Source organism: Benincasa hispida, chromosome 11, assembly GCF_009727055.1.
Source record: "Benincasa hispida cultivar B227 chromosome 11, ASM972705v1, whole genome shotgun sequence".
Classification (NCBI taxonomy): Eukaryota; Viridiplantae; Streptophyta; class Magnoliopsida; order Cucurbitales; family Cucurbitaceae; genus Benincasa; species Benincasa hispida.
The window spans coordinates 15768454-15787724 of record NC_052359.1 but is presented as its reverse complement, the minus strand read 5'-3'; the positions used below and the strand labels follow the sequence as shown (position 1 = coordinate 15787724).

Below are 19271 nucleotides of genomic sequence, written 5' to 3'. Positions count from 1 at the left end.
TGGAAGATCTTTCAAATGGATGTTAAATTAGCATTCTTGAATGGATATTTGAAAGAAGAAGTCTACTTATAACAACCTTTTGGCTATGTTGTGAAAGGTCAAGAAGATAAAGTCTTGAAACTAAAGAAGACGTTGTATGGATTGAAACAAGTGCCTAGAATATGGAATAGCAGAATCAACAAATATTTCCTTGATAATGGGTATTTGAGATGCCCTTATGATTATTCTCTTTATATTAAGACTAATAATCGTTGAGATATTTTGTTGGTTTTTCTGTATGTAGATGACTTAATTTTTACAGGAAATTGTGCAAGTAAGTTTGAAGTCTCAAGAAGGCAATGATCCAAGAATTTAAAATGACAGATATTGGGCTTATATCATATTATCTTGGCATTGAAGTGAAACAATTAAAGAAATGTATTTTTATCTCTCAAGAACGATATACTAAAGAAGTTCAAGAAACTATGGCAAATGATTCATTGTTTAATAAAAATACGAAGAGAATATGTTTAAGAAAGGAATATTAAGTAAAAATGTCTCCTCAAGGCATCTAAGGTATATGTGGAAAATCTGGCACCATTTGACCTTTGGCGGTTGAATTAAAAGTTGTGGATGGCTGAGATGGGTTATATTTGATAAATTTTGAATCTGATGATTGTTTGGCTACATTTTTAGTCTGACTCTGAGTCGTTGAAAATTAAACATGTTTTAATTAGATAAGTTATAGATGAATTAAAAGATGTGAGTTAATTAAGTATTTTAATTGATGAAAGTTGGTAAGGTCATGTATTAAAGAAAGTTAGATATGTTAATAAATTAAATATAGGATTTTAAAGGTTTTTATGTGTTTAATTAAGGTGAGAGTTGTAGATTTAGACTTGCTCATGGTAATCCTATAAATAGAAAAACACACAAAAAGTGTTCAATTAAAAGTGTGAACCAAGTTTGAAGAGTCTTTCAAATAAAAGTGATTTTGTTCCCACTCAAATAATTTTTTGTTGGTTATTTATTTGTGACTGACCATTACACGCTCAATCTTAAATTCACCATCTTTTCAAGTGCAGACTTTGTTTCCTAGGTTTGTTTCTCCAACATCTTTGGAATGAGGTCTTTGTGTTGTGAATAAACAGTAATCTTGTTAGAATTTTCTTTGATGATTTGTGTCTACCCATGTCATGTGAGGTATTGATTGAGCAATATGAATCTCTGGTTAAGCAAAGCACCACCATCCCTAAAATCCTCTACTATCTTTGGAACAAAGCGGTTACGGGCTCCTTCAATAGCGTCTCCATTTTCACTCTATACATTTGTTTTTCTAGATTTTTCTTTCTTAATAGTCCTTCGATTTTCTAGAAAACAAAAACAATAATTATACACTAATCCCCACCAAATACAGCTTGAAATTAAGAAGGAAGTCATCCTTCATTTAAATTTTTTTTTTTTGTTTATTTTTTTATAAAGCTTCAACTTCAACAAATATTTAGCTTTTTATTTTCTTCTTCAACTTCTTCTCACAATTTGTGAGGTAAGTTTTATTCATTGGTTTTTCTTTTTCTTTTTATGTTTGTTATTTTATTTATATACATTCAGTTTTAATATTTCAAATCATTTTTACTTTTGTGTTCTTAGTTTTTTAAAATTTCTTCTTCAACTTCCGCATTGCTTCTTCAACTTCTTCTCCTAATTTGTAAGGTAAGTTTTGTAATTTATTTTTCTTCTTTTTAAATTTTTTTTTTATTTATATGCATTTAGTTTTCAAATTTCAAATCATTCTTATTTTTGTTTTAATTTCTTTATTTTATTAATTTTTGAAATAATGTGTGGATATTAAGTAAACATCCTAAACTCTCCTTGTTGGGTTAGTTAAGTTATGACATTGTTGTTAACTTGTTATGCTTTCAATTTCTTCTTATAAATTGTTGGGTTGTTTAAGTCAGTAAATTTATTGATTTTTAGAACTACTCACTTAAATTATTTTACTGAATTATAAAATCCCGTCAACAAAATTTTCAAATCTGACACTGGATATAACTATAGTTTCATAGATTCTAAGTATAGAAGATTAAAAATCTTGCAACAAAACCTTGCTAATATACCTATGTTCGATACAATTTCCGAGTGTTCTTTGTCAAAGAATAAATATCGACAATTTACAGTATTTCATTTCCAACAAAAAAAAAAAAAAAAAACTTGCAAATCAAATTATAATCAAAATAATCCTTGACAATAATATTTAAAGTTCAAATCAATGACTACGAGTCCATATAGAAATCATCTTAAGAAAACCATAAGATCCTTGGAGTGCTACGAAATGATCTCCAGTTCCCCATGAATATAAAGCATAAGAAATGATTTTATAGCATAAGGAATTATGATTCTCACCACCAAAGACAAGAATAATACCATCGATATTCAACTCGAGGATTCTGTATTTGTAGAGAAATCATTCTTTACCAAGTCTAAAGTACAAATAGATCATCTGAGTGCTAGATAAGCTCTCCAACTCCAAAAAATTTATGAAGCAAGATAGAAGAAATAACTTGAAGCATGTAAAATTGAGATCCTCACCATTGGAGAGAAGAAAAAAACACCATCTATTCAAAGAGAAATCACTCTCGATGAACTTTAAAATAACTATACATCTTCGGAATGCTAAGATAAGCTCTTATTCCAAAAAGAGAACATTATACATAGCATGAGAAACAGAGAGAACAGAGAATCTAATGTCCATCAAAATTTCGTCTACAAGGTGGAGGCCAAAATGCAATATCTGCCTTGTCATTCTTCTACAAAACTACAACAAAAGCTAAATCAATAAATAACTAACTCACAAGTCAAAACATACACTCCAATCAGTGAAAAAACAGGAGGGGGTCATGAAAATAATCAGATCAGATTACTATTGCCAAAAGAAGAAAAATGATTCCCTATGTAAACCTGTAGTTTGTGTGATTTCTTACAGTGTGGTATATGTATGTTAGAAGGAGACTGTCATAATCAGATGGTAAAAGGAAGCATCTGTTATGATGTGTACTCTGTCCTTGTACCTAATTGTGAAAGGGCTGCATTGACAGGAAACACGAATCTGTATTACTCAAACCGTGACCATAGATACGAGAAAGCAACAGAAGCTGATTGATTCAACATAACCATCCTGCAAATCCAAGTTCAAGAGCAACTGCACTTCCCCACGATGGTATCACGCAAGAATGTTCTCTCTGACAATAAATTTTGATGCACGGACTCATAATTTATCACCACAATTGGCACAAGGCTGCTTACTATGTACAATATATCGTGTGGTTGGGCAAGACATGGAATTCTATAATCATCAGTATGTTCATCAGGTCAGTTATAGTTTTTTGGGCAAATTGTAAGTCTTCTTGAGAAACTTTGCCGCTATCTCATCATTGCGATAGCATAAGACTCGAAGTAGTGTGTTTGGCTCGGTTGGTTCCCAAAGACCAGAAGTTGGAGGCAATGGAAGCCTAGATTTAGCTTGCATGCCATGTGACTCCACCATCACATATTTGAACTGCTCAATTAGACTTTCAGAGTCTGAATGAAATAGATCGAGAACTCTTTTAACATTGCCTGCATGTTTACTAATCAAATCAGCAGGAAGTCCATCACCGTTAGACCAAAAGAGATCGGTGAGAAACTTAAAGTCCTCCTCTATCAGTTCTGAATCTTCCTTAACAAAAGTACGGGACGGGCCCCCAGCCAGTAGAACTAGTAGAAAACCATCGAAAGAGGCTTTCATCATGTCGGTTATCACCCGTGTGCGGACTCTGTCATGGACAACTGTTGATGCAATGGTTTCTAGGTATTGCTCAAGCTCCTGAAGGAATGGTTCAATCCTTGAAGATGCAACTTCCCCTATATATAAACCATCCAATAAAAATTGACTGAGATCGTGGAATACAACTTTGTATGCTGTCGCTTCACATAGTTGTCTTATCCCTTCCACACACAAAGATGCCGAAAGCTCAAACCATTTCCCTGCTTGGTTCCTAACAGCATCTGTGTAATGAGGCTCAAGATTCTTAAGACGGACAACCGCTTTTCTTTCTTGAACTTCCAGCTCGCTCCGTATATGGTGCAAAGAATTGATACAGACACATAGTTGGGGTACTGACAAAGAGTTATTGGCACTCGTGATCCCAAGTTGGGTCCTCCCCTGACCTGCTTGCAACTTTTCCTTCTTTTTGAATACTCCAAACTTTGATCGTTTCGAACATCTAGTCAAAGCAGGCAGTGCAGGAATATAGGTACTTCTAGATCCTGAAAAAATATAATGCACGTTCATGGTTGGACTTGTATAATGAACCAATAACTTCTCTAAAGTCGAAAAACTTTTGCTTTTCTTTTTGTAAATAGAACACTTACCGCAGCCAGATTTTGTCTTTAGTATGTATTGTTTTAAACATTTGTCAAGGCCCGTCATTAGATCAGGAAGCAACAATGAGTGTTGTGGTATTGGTAACAAAAAGAATGCTTCAAAACTTTCATCAACAATTCGTAAAACTTCGACAACAGAAGGAGCAATATGCTCTTTGTTTGCATGCGGATTCCATACCTGTTCAGAGTGTTTGTAAATGATAGTTCAATATTGATATCAAAAAGTGTAGTAAAAGGAAAAGTGCAAACATGTAACTGCCTAAGTTTATCCCAAGTCTTGTAAACTCCTTTTTGGAGGCAAATTGTTTCCAAAATACGAAACTATTACCAATCCAAATCTACATAACAACCAATTAATGTCACAACCACTTACCTCCTGTTGAAGGAATCTGCCAACCCATTCCTTTAACCTGTCCACTCTCGTACTGATCCAGGTCTTTACAAGCTTTGCGATTATTGCTTCAGCTTCGTAAGGAGGCATCTCTTGTATTATGGACTTTCCACCATCTTCACTGTCTACAGAATCTCTTACTGCAATCTGCACAAGATCTTTCTCCAATATATCAGCTGCATTGAGCACTTCAATAGCATCTGGCGTCAGTTCATCAATACCCGAAATGAATTTTTTGAGCTCCTTCCCATAACAAGAATGAAGTGTTAACACTGCGACTCCTGCTGCTTGAGGATGCCATTCCTTCAATATAGGACTAAACATTGCCTTCTCATCGAAAGCCAGTTCACTCACGTCTTGTGCAAGGACAGAAAGAACATGAGGTGAACTTTTTTGGTTTTTAGTGGAAAACTTGATTGACTTCACCTTCTCCATTTTCTGTAATGATAAGGACAAAGAAGACTCTTCAGTGACAATCCATGAGGCATAAGAAAAGAAAGCTGGCTCGCTAAAGCATGATGAAAAAAAACACAAAGAAAATCGTTACCAAACCCAAGTTTCCAGAACTTGTTCATTTTTACAAGCCAAAGACAAATTACACAAATTCAAGTTTACTGACTTCAAAATTCATAAATCTAGATTTGTTAAAACGGTGATCTAAACATTCTTTTTGAGAGTTAAACAAAGTTAATTGAAATAACAGAGTAAATCAACTGATTACACTCACCTTAAGAAAAGCAGTTCGAAGAGATGATCGTATATAGCTATCAACTTTGTTATAAGCCGCATCAATTTCATTTTCCAGTAACTCGAATGACAGTACTGCAATAGAGACTAGGCTTTGCATACACTCAATGTTGTCACTGTGAAAATCGTTGCGGTATGCTAGAAGCTTTTTCTCCGTCCAAACCAGAATCGAACTAAGAGTAGTGTTCAGAATTCTTGAGTAAATAGGATCCTTGAAGGACTCGATGTCGTCTTCAACTTCAGCCAACAGGCTTTTGGAAGCATGTAGCAAGTCACTTTCTACTTGCCCCGTGGCAACGTAACGATTGAATAAAACCCACGAGAAACAAAGGTTATGCAACATCTGGTTCATGCCAAGTACCACCCAAGTTTTCTTAACATGTTCCAAGACCTCATCAACCTCTTCAATGATGGAAGTTGAATCATTAGCATCAAAACAAGCTTCTAACAAAGTTTGGTAGAGCCTGAGATTCAAGGGGAACCCATCTGCCCAATGGCACGTGCCTGGAGCAGACTCGCCAGATGATCTACAAGCAAGAGACAATACAATACTCCGAAGGTCTTGGATTGTGTCAAAGTTTCTTCCTGCATCAATGGGTTTCTCCATTGCACCACGAACTATCTGTCGGAAACGTTTTGGAGCATCGTCTATCTTTTCTAATGGCATGTGAGGATGCAATAGAAGTCCTATTTCGAGAACCTTCAAATAACGCTTTTGCCAAGCCATGTGTTCTTCATTATTTTGGAAGTCCAAAGCCTTAAGCTGTTGAAACAGCTCAAGAGGCAGAACCATAGACTCTATGCGTCTTCCAAGCTGATCCGAAAACAAGATATTATTAACAAATGGCATACAAGATTGATTGCAACATATAGAAATGGCTAAACAAAGAATTGAACCCCACTCCTTGAATTATACTCTAAGCCCACGACTAGTCCCGACCCGAGCTAGGTCTCACCTACCAAGGCTAGCTTTAAAATACATCAAAAGTTTAAGTTATCCAATTTTCAACTTAAAGCTTGAATTCAAGATTCGGAATCCAGTATAGAAATAGATAAATATTTGAATCCATTATCCCAAAATGACGAAATAGATATGCATTAGCTAAAAAATCTAAACGCATATAAAAATATAGTAATAAGACAAGTTCACGCGAAGCACTTTCATTCAAATTGGTCTCAATCATGTTCTTCTCGTAAGAAGATGCTAAGGTGAGCAATAATCTGTTATCAAAACAAATTAGGATGCGGAAAGAGGGGGGAAAAAGTTGAATTTATGTTTTCCATGTCATTTCCCAAAATTTTCTCAGCCACCAAACAGAAAATTTGACTGCATAAGAGGTTCAATTCCAAGTTTCACAACGCACCTGTCCAGCAGTGATCCTAAGCAGTGCCCTTCTAATTCTCGAGTCAATTTGCTCCGAAATTCTCATCTGAATCCTTATCAACTCCCCCACCGTTAATCCCAATTTCGCTCGACCTTGATTTCCTGATTCATCGCTTCCGACAATCCTCTTCTTCGCCGACGACGATGATTTCAGCCCTAGCGCCTTCTTAAACTTGCTCGCAGCGGTCGACGTCAGCGACCGGTGCAGCGACGCCGCCGTCGACAACGATGGCGACCGATCAACTCCCCTTTCCGACTGCGAAATATAAGTTAACGGCTTACCGCCGGTGCTCCGACACGATCCAATCAAGATCTCGTATGCAGTCACTCGGAGCTCCGACTCCGAGAATTGCAAGCCTAAATCGCCGAACGGCGAGGGGATCTCGTCAATCGGATAAACCGGCATGGTTATAGAGGTTGCGCCGGCACTGGTGGAGGCCGCGGCGGCGGAAGTAGTGGTAGTTGTTGTGTCGACTATCACTGAGCTGGAACTCGAAGCATGCCTTCGGGAGCTTCCTCGGGATCGATCACTGAATAATCGGGACATCGCTGCAAGTTTTAACAAAGAAAAAAGCAAAAGAATCAACGAGAAGGTAAGAATCGGAGGCAAAATTGTGGGGTCGGAGTTCACTTTTCTCTCTGTTTTTGGCGTCAACTACGATTAACCTCCGTTGGGTGTATGAAACTGACAGAGAAATTCTTGGCTTCGCTTTCAAGGAAAATCCATGGATACGAAAAACAAATAGCTACCAGAAATCTTTGATACACAAGAACAAGAGAATTTTCAACAACGATGGATAAAAGAAGGGAGGTTTTTGCTTTTCCCAAGCGTGTGACTGTGTGAAAAAATAAAAAGAAAAAGGCTGACAGAATCGTTAGCCGTTGATTAATTCAACGATTTCTTATTGAAATTTTTGTAATAAACCTACAAAAATCCATTTTGTCGTTTTCTTTTTTCCTCAATTGATATTGTCAATGTTAAAATTTTCAAAACCACTTTCGATTTTTTTACTAGAAATTATTAGTAATAGCCCTTCAAATTTTCACAACTAGTTTTTCTCGAGAAGTTGGATAAATAAGATTTTGCTAAAAATTAATTGGATAAATTTTGAACCTCGATACAATTCGAACAGATTATTACATTAATATTCTACCAATTTTTCCAAATCTTATACTAAATCTTATATTTTTTTTAATTTTCTACCAACTCGAACAAATTACATAACATTCTACCAATTTTTCCAAATATAATCTTCCCAAAACTTATATCAAATCTTATATTTTTTTTAATTTTTTACCAAATCAATTATCTTTACCAAATATAAGTAACTTTTCAAATCTTCGGCGCAATTTCTAATTTCCAATTCAATTTACCAAAAATCCAAATTAATTTTTTACCTAAGATCTTAAGTGATTTTTTAAATTTTGGAAAAAATTAAATTTTACAAAAAAATAAATAAATAAATAAGATATATAAAATATATAAAATCTCAGTAGAAAATTTGAAATTATATAAGAGTTGAGGAGTTTAAAAAATATTTGGAAAAAAATAATAGAATTTGAGGTTGTTAAATAATATTGGGAAAAAAAATAATAAAAATCTCGATGTATAATGATCGAGATGTATACCTAAAACGATCTATAGAAAAGTTGAGGTGACCAATCTCAAGAAAAACTATTACAGTATGCAAAAATGATGCTATTTTTTAAAAGTGAAAACTTAAAGAGGTTATTTAAGATAATTTCCTTGTTTTTAGTTCATAGATCATTATATGTGTTCATGGGTTGAGTTGGGTTAAAAAAACTTTTTAGACTCAACCTAATACTCTGGAGGATGAATTTCTTCAACCCAAATAACCCTTATTAAAAATGAACCCAATCCAATCCAAATATTTGGGTTGGATTGGTTCGGGTTAATCAAGTCATTTATTTAAAATTTTGTTCTAAAATGAAGCAAAATATAACTATATAAAAATCTAATTTAATTATTTTCATATATTGAATTAAGATTAACAATTCAATTTCAATTTATATAATGAAAATTTTCTTTCTAAAGTTGAAAGAAACTATTTTAAGAGTTGTTGAAGAATAAATTATTTAAAAAAATATTGGAATTACCATTTTTATTACATGGATCAAAATCGTTTTATTTTCATTTTTAAATTATAGGATCAAATAAGACATATTGCTTTTCTTTTTTTAACATAATTATATGGATCAAAATATTTTCCATTTTAAATTATAGGAATTAATAGTGTTTGAATTTTTTTTATTTAGGAAAATATCATTTTATATTCTAAACTTTAAAGGTGGTATCAATTTAAACCATGAACTTATAATTGTATCTGTTTAGACTAAAAATTTTTGTAAGTACATTTATTTACACTCTATTATATTTCATTTGAGAAATTTTTATTTAAAATTTATAATTATACGACTCGAAGTTTAGAGATATAAATTTATATTTGCTCTTTTTTATTAAATAAAATAGTGTGTTAACTCGTGGGATAATAATTTTTTTAATAAAATAATTTTTCCTATCAACATCTATCTATTAATAATTTGAAAGTTTGTTGATTATAGCCTCTTCAATTATTTTAGATGACGCTGGCCAAAAAATATTATTTTAGATGATGAAAACTGCTATTTTAAAACAATCTCAACAAACACAAATATCAGTTAAAAAGGTTGTATTCATTTTAAAGCTATTAATGAAAAAAATTGAGAGAGAGATTATCTAATGAAAATTATTAATTAATTCAAAAAAAATAAGTTTTTTTTTTATTATTAAGATTTGAAAAAGAAAGAATCTAAAGTACCATAGTAATACAAAGAACAACAGAGATAAGTGTAAAAAGCTAAAGCAATAACAAAACACAGCATTTGGTAATCAATTCGATGAAAAGCCACCTATGTCTGGGATAGTGTGTCAGTGCAAAGATATTTTTACTAATATTGTCATAACCCTTTCCAGTTTACCCTTTAAAACCGGAAGAGATATGACGGCAGCAGTTACCGACCTACTTACCAGCATCCTAATTTAAGTGAAAACTGCTTTAAACCGCAATATGCACAAACGACTTGGCAGTAAATCAACTATAACATTAACCAGCATAAAGACTTAATTACAATTCCAAATGGCAAACATATTTCAAACGAAAATTATAAGAATAAACATGGGTCCCAAAAGAAAATAAGTTTCACAAGTCCTAGACTCCTCTCCAAATATGTGTACAACAAAACAAGCTTAACCTAAGCTTCTTCCTTTGATATCCGAACTTTAGTGGCAAGCTACAGTGGATTCGACCATGGGGAAACTGGCCGCTACTTGAAAAAAAGGAAAACATTTGAAAACAATGAGCTGATTGCCCAGTGAGTGACACATAGAAATACATTTCTTCTCAAGCCTTTTATATGCATTAATGTAAATAAATAAACATGCTGGAAATTATCTCAAGCAACTTACATAGTATCATACATTAATCATAGCGTTATAATCGATCATACGGCCAAACTTCAGTTGAGAACAAGCATTCATAACTCAAGCTCCCAACGTCCATTCATGGTCATGAGACCCATAATTTGGTCCCGTTAAAAAGACTGTAGCCAGGAGACCCATACTTTGGCGTCTCATAAAGAACTACCTACGTGAACGTGGAGTATACTAAGCACCCTCAATACCTTAAGTACTTCTTCGAATACCTTCTATACCTTCGGTACCCGATTTATTAAAAATGTAATGTTCATAGGAAATTCGAGCATCAAAAGCATTAGGCATAACACTTACCTAGCTATCGCCATAAGAGCATTATTACCATTCAACATGCATGCTTCACAATTATAAATATGTAGTTGCAACACTCTTTCATTCAACCTTAACATACGTTAGGATTAGTAAAACTCAATTAAATAACTTAAAACATCATGCTTAAGAAATGTCATGAACCCTTTAAAACATAAGTATAAACTTTGGTTGCTTGGAAAACCCATGAACATTAGCATGAAATTCATTTGGAACACATGTTTTTTGTGTACATATTTAAAAACATTTAGTCACTCGCGGATCTTTAGGCTTGGTTCTCCCTAATATTTGTAGGCCTCCTCAATGGACATAGATCCTCAAAGTTTTAGTGTCAAACTCCTTGTGGTTTAACCTGGGCATTCAAATCTTTACTGAAAGCCCTAACCCCAACTCCCTGCTTGAGCAAAGATTCTAGGTTTAATTTCCAAAATATGTAACTCAAACCCTAGACCTTTTCTTGCCAAAGTTCCTTCTACAAACTTACTTGAAATGGTGTTCACGATAATATCTTAAAGTTTCGGCTTGAAAGTCTAAGTGGTTCGGTCTGGATCTACGTTTCTTCGTCGAGTGTCCGAAAATACCTAAAAATGAACCTTCGACTCTTCCTTCCTTCTCCAGTCCTTTTTCCAGTGAAAACTCCCTTCCAAAGGCCAATTTTAGAAACTAGACTCATAGAGCTTTCCAACGGTACCAAGTTCATCTGGTTTGCTTGAGAAAATCATCCCAAAAAGCTCTTGAAGTTCTCTTCTCTTTTTATACTACCGTTCGACCTTTTTGCATGAAATCTCCTTAAGCCACCTCACCCACTAGTGGAGATTAAGGGTCGAGATTAAGCCATCTATCCGGGTAACTAAAAGAGAAGTCTAAAAACTGAGCGATTCGAGCAAACTCGATCCTTGCTGGAAAAACTCGATGGAGAAGGGTCCTTACTCGATGAAAAATTCCATGGCTCTCTGTTGAATACTCGATGGAAAGGACTCGATACTCGATGAGATACTCGATGCTGAATGGCTCGCTCGATGCACGCTTCTTACTTGATCGCTCGTACTCGACGTGCAACCCTTCCTCGCTTACACTCGATGCTCGACCCCTTCCTCAATCACTTATACTCGATACTCGACCCTTCCTTGATTTCAACGCTCGACAACATTTACTTGATGCCTTCCTTATGCTCACTCGATGCTCAATCGCCTCTCATCACGACCAACACTTAGCCAGAAATTCTCTTTGTAAGGCTAGATTAATAAGTAACCAAGAGATCAGTTTCCATACTTAAACATTTTCCTTCTTCAAACTTATCCTTTATCTCAAAACGCATAAATCCAATCTAACTTAAACATTTAACCCAATCACTTTGGTTAACTTAAACAATAAACATAATAAAAAATGGAAAGTAAGGTGTGGGTTTTACAACCTACCACCCTTAAAAGAAATTTTGTCCTTAAATCTTACCTGTATAAATCAGTGGAAAACTTGAGGATACTTCTTCTTTACTTGCTCCTTGGATTCCCACATCGTTTCTTCAACTCTATGGTTGTTCCACAATACCTTCACTAAAGTATAGTTTTGTTCCTGAGCACCTATTCTTTTCTGTCTAAAATCTGAACTGGCTCTTCTTCATACAACAAACTTTCCTTAAGCTGAATCAGTTATTTCACCAGTATGTGCATAGGATCAGGTATATACTTCCTCAACATCAATACATGGAACACGTTGTGAATGCGTGTTAGCTCTGGAGTCAACTGTAACTTATACGCTTCCGGGTCAACTCGTTCTATAATCTCGTAAGGTCCAATGTAGTGGGGACTCTGTTTTCATTTTCTTCCAAACCTGAGTACTCCTTTCCATGGGGATAACCAAAGGAATACTTGGTCTCCAACCTCAAATTCTAGATCTCTCTTTCTCTTATCAGCGTAACTCTTCTGCCTGTCTCGAGCTGTCTTCAAGTTTTCCCTGATAAGCTTCACAGTATTTGCCGTTTGTTGTACTAATTTGGACCCAAAAGTTTCCGTTCTCAAACTTCATTCCAACATACTGGGGTCTTGCATGGTCTGCCATACAATGCTTCGTAAGGGGCCATGCCTATACTCAAGTAATAACTATTGTTATACGAAAACTCAACCAATGGCAATTATGCATCCCAACTTCCTTTAAACTGCAGAACACATGTTCTCAGCATGTCTTCCAGTGTCTGTATTATTCACTCTGATTGACTATCCCTCCATGGATGAAAAGTCGTACTAAAGTGTAGCTTGGTACTTAAATCCTTCTGCAAACTAGGCCAGAACATCGAGGTAAACCTCAGATCCCGATTTGATACTATCGATACTGGAGCTCCGAATTGGCTAATTATCTTGTCCACGCGTATAGCTTAGCCAACCGGTCTAAGGTGGTAACTTTTACCGGTAAAAACTAGGTTGTTTTGGTTAGCCTATCAACTACTACCCAAATTCCATCATACCCTGAGGACTAGGCAATCTAAATAAGAAATCCATGGTTACATGATCCCACTTCCACCCTGGTACTGAGAGCAGGTTGAGTAATCTTGTGGGTCTCTCTCTCTCGGGTTTAACCTATTGACAAATTAGGCATCGGTCTACATACTCGGTTATTTCTTTCTTCATTCTAAGCCACCAATACGATTTCCTCAAGGTTCTGTACATTCTGGTGCCTCCTGGATGTATGGCATAAGCTGAACTGTGCATATTCTCTAGTATGGCGCTTAAGCTGCAACACATTCGACATGCACAATCTACCTTCCTTCGATAAGGCACCATCTGCCCTTACTTGAAAATTAGTTCTCAGTCCCTTACTTGCCTCCTCTGCCATCTTCTAAAGGTTAAGATCTTTCAACTGTTCACGTATAATTTCATCCACTAGGGTGGGTCGTACATAGAATGAGGCTAACAATCCACCTGTTTATTCCACTGCTAAAGTCGCTCTGGAATTCCTGAATTCTTGGATCAACATCCCTCTTTGTTGAACAAACAATAGTTTAGACCCAGTCGACTTCCTGCTTAACCACTACATTGGCCTTACCAGGGTGATACTCAATTGAACAGTCATAGTCTTTGATCAGTTCGATCCATCTTCTTTGCCTCAAGTTTAGCTCTTTTTACTCGAAAATATACTTTAAACTCTTATGATCAGTGAAAATACGACAATGCTCCCCGAACAAATAATGTCTCCAAAGCTTTAAGGCTAAGACAATTGCTGCTAACTCCAAGTCATGAGTGGGATAGTTGTTGGGGTTGATACCCTAAAGTCTCGTGTCCTGTAGTTTGTAAATAGTTTGTATGAACACTTGTGATGTATAATATTTCGGAACTGAAAATTACCATACTAAAATAGGCAACTTATCTATTTTCTCTTATGAGGTCAAGGATGTTACATAGCCCCGCCAAGACCAATGCAAATCAAATCGTTTATTGGAATGTCCAAGGCTTAGGGAGCCAAAGGACATTCCGAAAAGGTAAAGACGTTCTCTATTGTAGACAACTCCAAGTCATATTTCTATCTAAAATCAGATGCAACTCTTCTAGAATCAAAGAACTAAATCAGCCCTCAACCTTCAAGATTCTTTCAGTCTTAAACGATGGTTCTGGAGGAAGTTTATGTTGGAATATAGAAACAAGCAGTGGAAGAAAAATAGGATCATTAAGTATTCTATTTCATTAATTTGGCTTCAAAGTCAGCATGCTCATAAACTAAAAAGAGGGTTTCATCACTAATCTTTGAAGTACCTTGTGAATTATGATCTTCAGCTGCAATCTCCTTTTCCTTTGGTTGGTCTTCCCTATTATTCTCTTGGAGCCTTAGATTGAGTTGTGAGACTCAAAACAAGCTTGATTAGGAAAATTGGAGGTGAAGAATTGGTTTTTAAGCAATGTGAAGAATACTTATTCAACCAATTTTCTTAGCAAATTGCAACCAATTGCCTCATGACTTCCATTTAGATCTCATTGTTATATTGCATGACTTTCATGCAAATCAACATCCTGCATGAATTCCAGCTCCACCTTGAGAATTTGAGCTAGAAATGTAATGGATTGGTGACTAACCTACTAGGTGAAGACGTGGGAAATTCCTACTTTTTCAATTTTTCTAATTTTTCATTTTTTTTATTTCAAAATTTGAAACTTTCTAATATTAAAATTTAAAAAATTAACTTTTGAATTTTAATCCTTTAATTAAAATTGATTTTTTATTAATTTCATAAAAAATAATTCAATTATTAATTTTTCTAATAAAATTAATAATTAATAATTAATTAAACAATTTAATTAATTCTAATTAATTTAATATCAAATATCAAATTAATTAATCACTAATTCCACTATCATGAATTCCTATTCCTGAATTTAATATTAAATCATATTTAAATATTAATCAATTCTTTAATTTTGTTTAATTCCAAAATTAAACGTGTAATTATATCATATATAGTTATTAATTCCCTTAATTTTAATTTGAACATTTAAAATAGAGTTATGACGCTACTCTAAGGCTAATCCGTTTGTGAGTTAGTAGAGGGACGTAGTGGACCTACAGATCATAGGCTCCAATGATCCGAGATTAATTGGCTAAACTTTTTACACCAAATTAATCCTCATTCGTTAATTACTGGGTCACTCCACTAAAACTCGGAGTTGCTTTTCCCTCATTGTAGATATATTGTGTCGACTCGATATAACCATGATTAGTAAGTTAACCCTTCACAGGTTGTTCGTAATAACGTTGGGTCAAAAGGTTGTTTTACCCCTGAGATTACCTCTTGTTCCTTAAGTCGCACTGATCCTCTAATGAACAATTGGTTTGTGAACCGATCATCAAACCAAGTCCTTCTCGGGCCAATGAGAGGGCGGGGCTCCTTGTTCAAGACCCAGAGTCAGCACTTAAGAGAACAACCTCTCTACCATCTCTGAAAGCGGGTAGGAGCAAATTCCATCTTATACCTTATGTCCCTAGCTATCTACCCGATCTTACCCTTGAAATTAGAGGCTTATTGAGTTGGCACTGTTGAGCCAACCCTCGCTTATGCAAATCTAAGGATAATCCTGAATAAACAGGAGTTCATAGTTAGCTCAGGATTAAGGTCAAGTTACCTAGGTCATCATTTTGAAATAGTCAGTCTTAAACAGTAAACAACATTATAAAGTAAGAATGACTTATTTCTTGGTCCGATCTTGCGCAAACTCATTGCATAGGATGCTCCCACTCCTCATGTCATTACATATACGAATCAGGATCACTTTGTCTATAGCACTTTATAACTCCTTGTAACAACCACAGAGTAAGCCGCATCCGATAGTGTTACCATAAAGGCATCCAATCTTATTCATATACTATAGATCATTTAGACTATTTACTCAAACCTGATCCACTCTTATGTATCCACGTAAAGTTCAAGTACTCATGTAATAGTCATGGATCTTTTAATTTATTGGATTTATTTCTTAAAAAAAATAAATAAAATAAATAAAATTTCTCTATTTTGTTTACAAATTAAATTATACATGATTGTAATTTAAAAATAAAATAACACACAGGTGTAGATGTGAGGGGAAGTACTTTATATTATATATTTATGAATATTATGTTTGAAATCATATGTCAAATTATACTTTTTTTTTTCCAAGCCAAATATATATATATATATATAGTCTTAATGGTTCCAAATAAGTTAAATTTCTTTCATTCATTTAATAAACGAATAAATTAATAAAATTCACTATTTTCCTTAAGTCGGAAGTTCAATTTTCTTACCCATAATTTTGTGCGAACAAAATAAATGTGATCATAAAGAATGAAGAAGGCGCCTTTATTGTCCTCGTCAATACATTGAAAAGACCACTTCATCCTATCATATTACTCCACAAAACATCCTTTTGTCCATTAACAAATCAAACAATAAATCTACTTGACTTTGTATTAAAATAATTGAGAGATCATTTTAAAATTCCAACCAATGAAAAGTATAAAGTTGGTACATAGGGTCACAAATAAAATATGAATTAAATTATTCAATATTTCCCTATGATTGACAAGACATTGAATTTTGGGCATTACCTTTTAAAAATCTAACATATAAAATTTAAAATAGCTTTCTTAATTAGAGGAAAAAAAAAAAAAAAAACTCATGCCAATTGGATCAATCAAAGCAACTGTTGAATCCATCCAAGATACATCGTATGCTATAAGACAAGTAAGAATTGAAATATAAATCAAATTCAAGCTTAGAAGACATCAACCTCAAAAGCTAGAACCATGGTTGATGGCTTAAAACACATCTTAGATTTTTGTATGGACAGAACCTCTATTTGGAGATGGAATCGAATTCGACTGAAATCGTTAATTTTTCTTTTTATTTTTGTTAGAGGTTTATCTTTTTCGTCGAGGAGGCTTCTTACCTTTATATATATATAACAGTAGCTTAGCTACTATTTTATTCTTTTTAACCTTTTTTTTTTACTTTTTTTTAAATTTATTTTATAATATAATTATCTTAACTTTTTATTAAATCTAAAATGTTTTTAATTATTAATTTAAATAAATAAAATAATTATAATAATAATATTTTGTTATATTAAATATTTAAAATTTGAATATAAATATCAAAATTTAATTGATTTTAGATAAATAAATAATTAAAAATAAAAAATATAAACAGAGAATTTTTTTCCGTAGGAACCCGATTTCGAACGGGGATTCCCCGACCCCAACCCCGACTCTCCAAAAGGGGGAATGGGGTACGGACAAGGATTATAAATCCCCACGGGGATAGGGATAGGGAGTGCATCCCCGACCTCAACCCACCCCGTTTCCAACCCTAGTTAGTGGGTGAGAGGAGTCAGTTTTCTCTCCTGTTTTAAGAATTATGTAAAATGTGGTTATACCTTTTTTTTATACTTTTAATCGGCTTCTTCCACAAGAATTGGACAGAGTATTTTCACATGAACCTTGTTCACACAAAAACTCTTGTTTTTAATAATACGATTCCAAAAGATCTTTTGTGAGCATACAAGTCCAACACAAATCCGTAAGATTACTAGATGCACACAAACTTTTTTGTAGGGTGCTGTATTTTAGGAGTGGGGTGCTAAAATACTTGATGCAAGTGACGACACATCGTATGTAAGGACAATATTCAACAGCGCGCCTTGTCCCAAAATCACAAGCTTTCTCAAACTCTTAATCATTGAATAGTTTGTTTTAACTACTTTATTATATTCAACATCTTTCTCTTTTTGGAGAGATTTCTTTTTTCCGACGGTCTTATCTCTCATCCTCAAAAGGGATTGATCTATGATAATTTACTTTGGTTGGTTTGGATGAATTTCTATTTAAAATGGTACCTTTTATTTATCTTTTTCCAATATTGAAGTGAATAAATGCCATGTCTTCAATCATGAAACACAAATTCTAACACTAGATTCTATATATTATTTTTTAGAATGGTTTGTTGATGTATTCTCATTAATGATTTTCAAAATTAATCATTTTAGAGATTACAATTTTATTTTCTATATTTTTCTTTATTTGAAATTGAAGTAAGATATTTTTGCCAGTTTGGTCTCTATTTCCAAAAATTTTAGATTTTGGTTTCTTTTTCCAAATATATATATATAGAAAATCGTAGAAATTAATCTAACATCAAAGATAAATGATTTAATGTGTCTATCTAATAATAACGATTATATACAGACTCAAAAAATTATGTCTTTAATAATAATTAGATCTAAATTGAAGGTATTTCTCACAAAATCTAATGATGAAAATTTATCAGTAGACCTTCTATGAATGATTCTCAATATCAAAATAAATTTTTGAACATAAATTAAACAACATCTAAATATAACTAAAAAAATATCTAAGTACACTCATAAATTTCTTTTTTAAAATAACATACATTTTTAACCAATACGAACGTAGCTTGAATGACATATAGTATTTGTTAGGAATCAAATAATTTTGTGGTGAATTCTCACACATTTATTGTACTAAAAACTCGCATATAGCTTGGATTATCAACCTCAAAGTTATAAGCCGATTCCTTCACTTATAATAATAATAATAATAATAAACTTAACAAATAGCTAACAAACTTTGGTCGGGTAAATAGAGCTAAATGAAAAAAAATCATATATATAGACCAAAATGCTTCGTTAATTTAAACAAAACATGAAAATAGATTTAAAACAAATATGATTTACTCTTAATATCTAGCTAACTAAATTATGTTTAAAAACAAACCGACCTAAGAGAGAATTTTAATCTTTAAATCTAAACCAACATATGAAATTTGGAAAAAATAATGTTAACTAATTAGTTATATATCCATACCAAAGTTATCAGTCATATCTCACAATTATAATTAAAATTTAGCTACCTACCTCAAACTCCCAATAAAATAAAATATGATTATTCAATTGGGTCCATATCGATATCGAGATTCACTTCACTTTTATGAATATAGTGATAGATATATTGATAAAATATCATTATCAATAAATATTTCTATAGGTCAGAACAATTTAGAAAACTTG

General features: G+C 33.5%; 2 protein-coding genes across 4 annotated transcripts in view; one reads left to right on the top strand and one right to left on the bottom strand.

Moving 5' to 3' along the window:
* The window catches only part of LOC120090581, a 30366-nt gene extending 27227 nt beyond the window's left edge, over window positions 1-3139 (top strand). The window contains exon 3 of the mRNA XM_039048309.1: window positions 2963-3139. Within this exon, the coding sequence (XP_038904237.1) occupies window positions 2963-3139 (177 nt within the window). The remainder of the gene's footprint in view (window positions 1-2962) is intronic.
* On the bottom strand, window positions 2390-7794 carry LOC120090535 (protein unc-13 homolog). Of its 3 annotated transcripts, none has more exons than XR_005485570.1 (6): window positions 6904-7794; window positions 5520-6353; window positions 4775-5230; window positions 4390-4579; window positions 2961-4284; window positions 2390-2794 (listed from the first exon to the last, which is right to left on the bottom strand). XR_005485570.1 is itself a non-coding variant. In XM_039048261.1 (5 exons), exons 1-5 carry the CDS (start codon window positions 7468-7470, stop codon window positions 3353-3355), a joined length of 2979 nt encoding a protein of 992 aa, XP_038904189.1. In that variant the 5' UTR covers window positions 7471-7794; the 3' UTR covers window positions 2390-3352. The 3 variants fall into 3 exon arrangements, 1 of the variants encoding a protein (XP_038904189.1); XR_005485571.1 differs by having other exon boundaries at window positions 2390-2786; XM_039048261.1 differs by having other exon boundaries at window positions 2390-4284.
* Between the last annotated feature and the right edge of the window lie 11477 nt (window positions 7795-19271).

Bases quoted from the DNA above. Each gene is read 5' to 3' on its own strand.
- LOC120090535 (XM_039048261.1), bottom strand. From the start codon at position 7,470: ATGTCCCGATTATTCAGTGATCGATCCCGAGGAAGCTCCCGAAGGCAT. The intron at 6,354-6,903 runs GTGCGTTGTGAA...TTTTCGGATCAG, and splicing joins TTAGGATCACTGCTGGACAG to CTTGGAAGACGCATAGAGTC. The intron at 4,285-4,389 runs GTAAGTGTTCTA...ATATTTTTTCAG, and splicing joins AAAGACAAAATCTGGCTGCG to GATCTAGAAGTACCTATATT.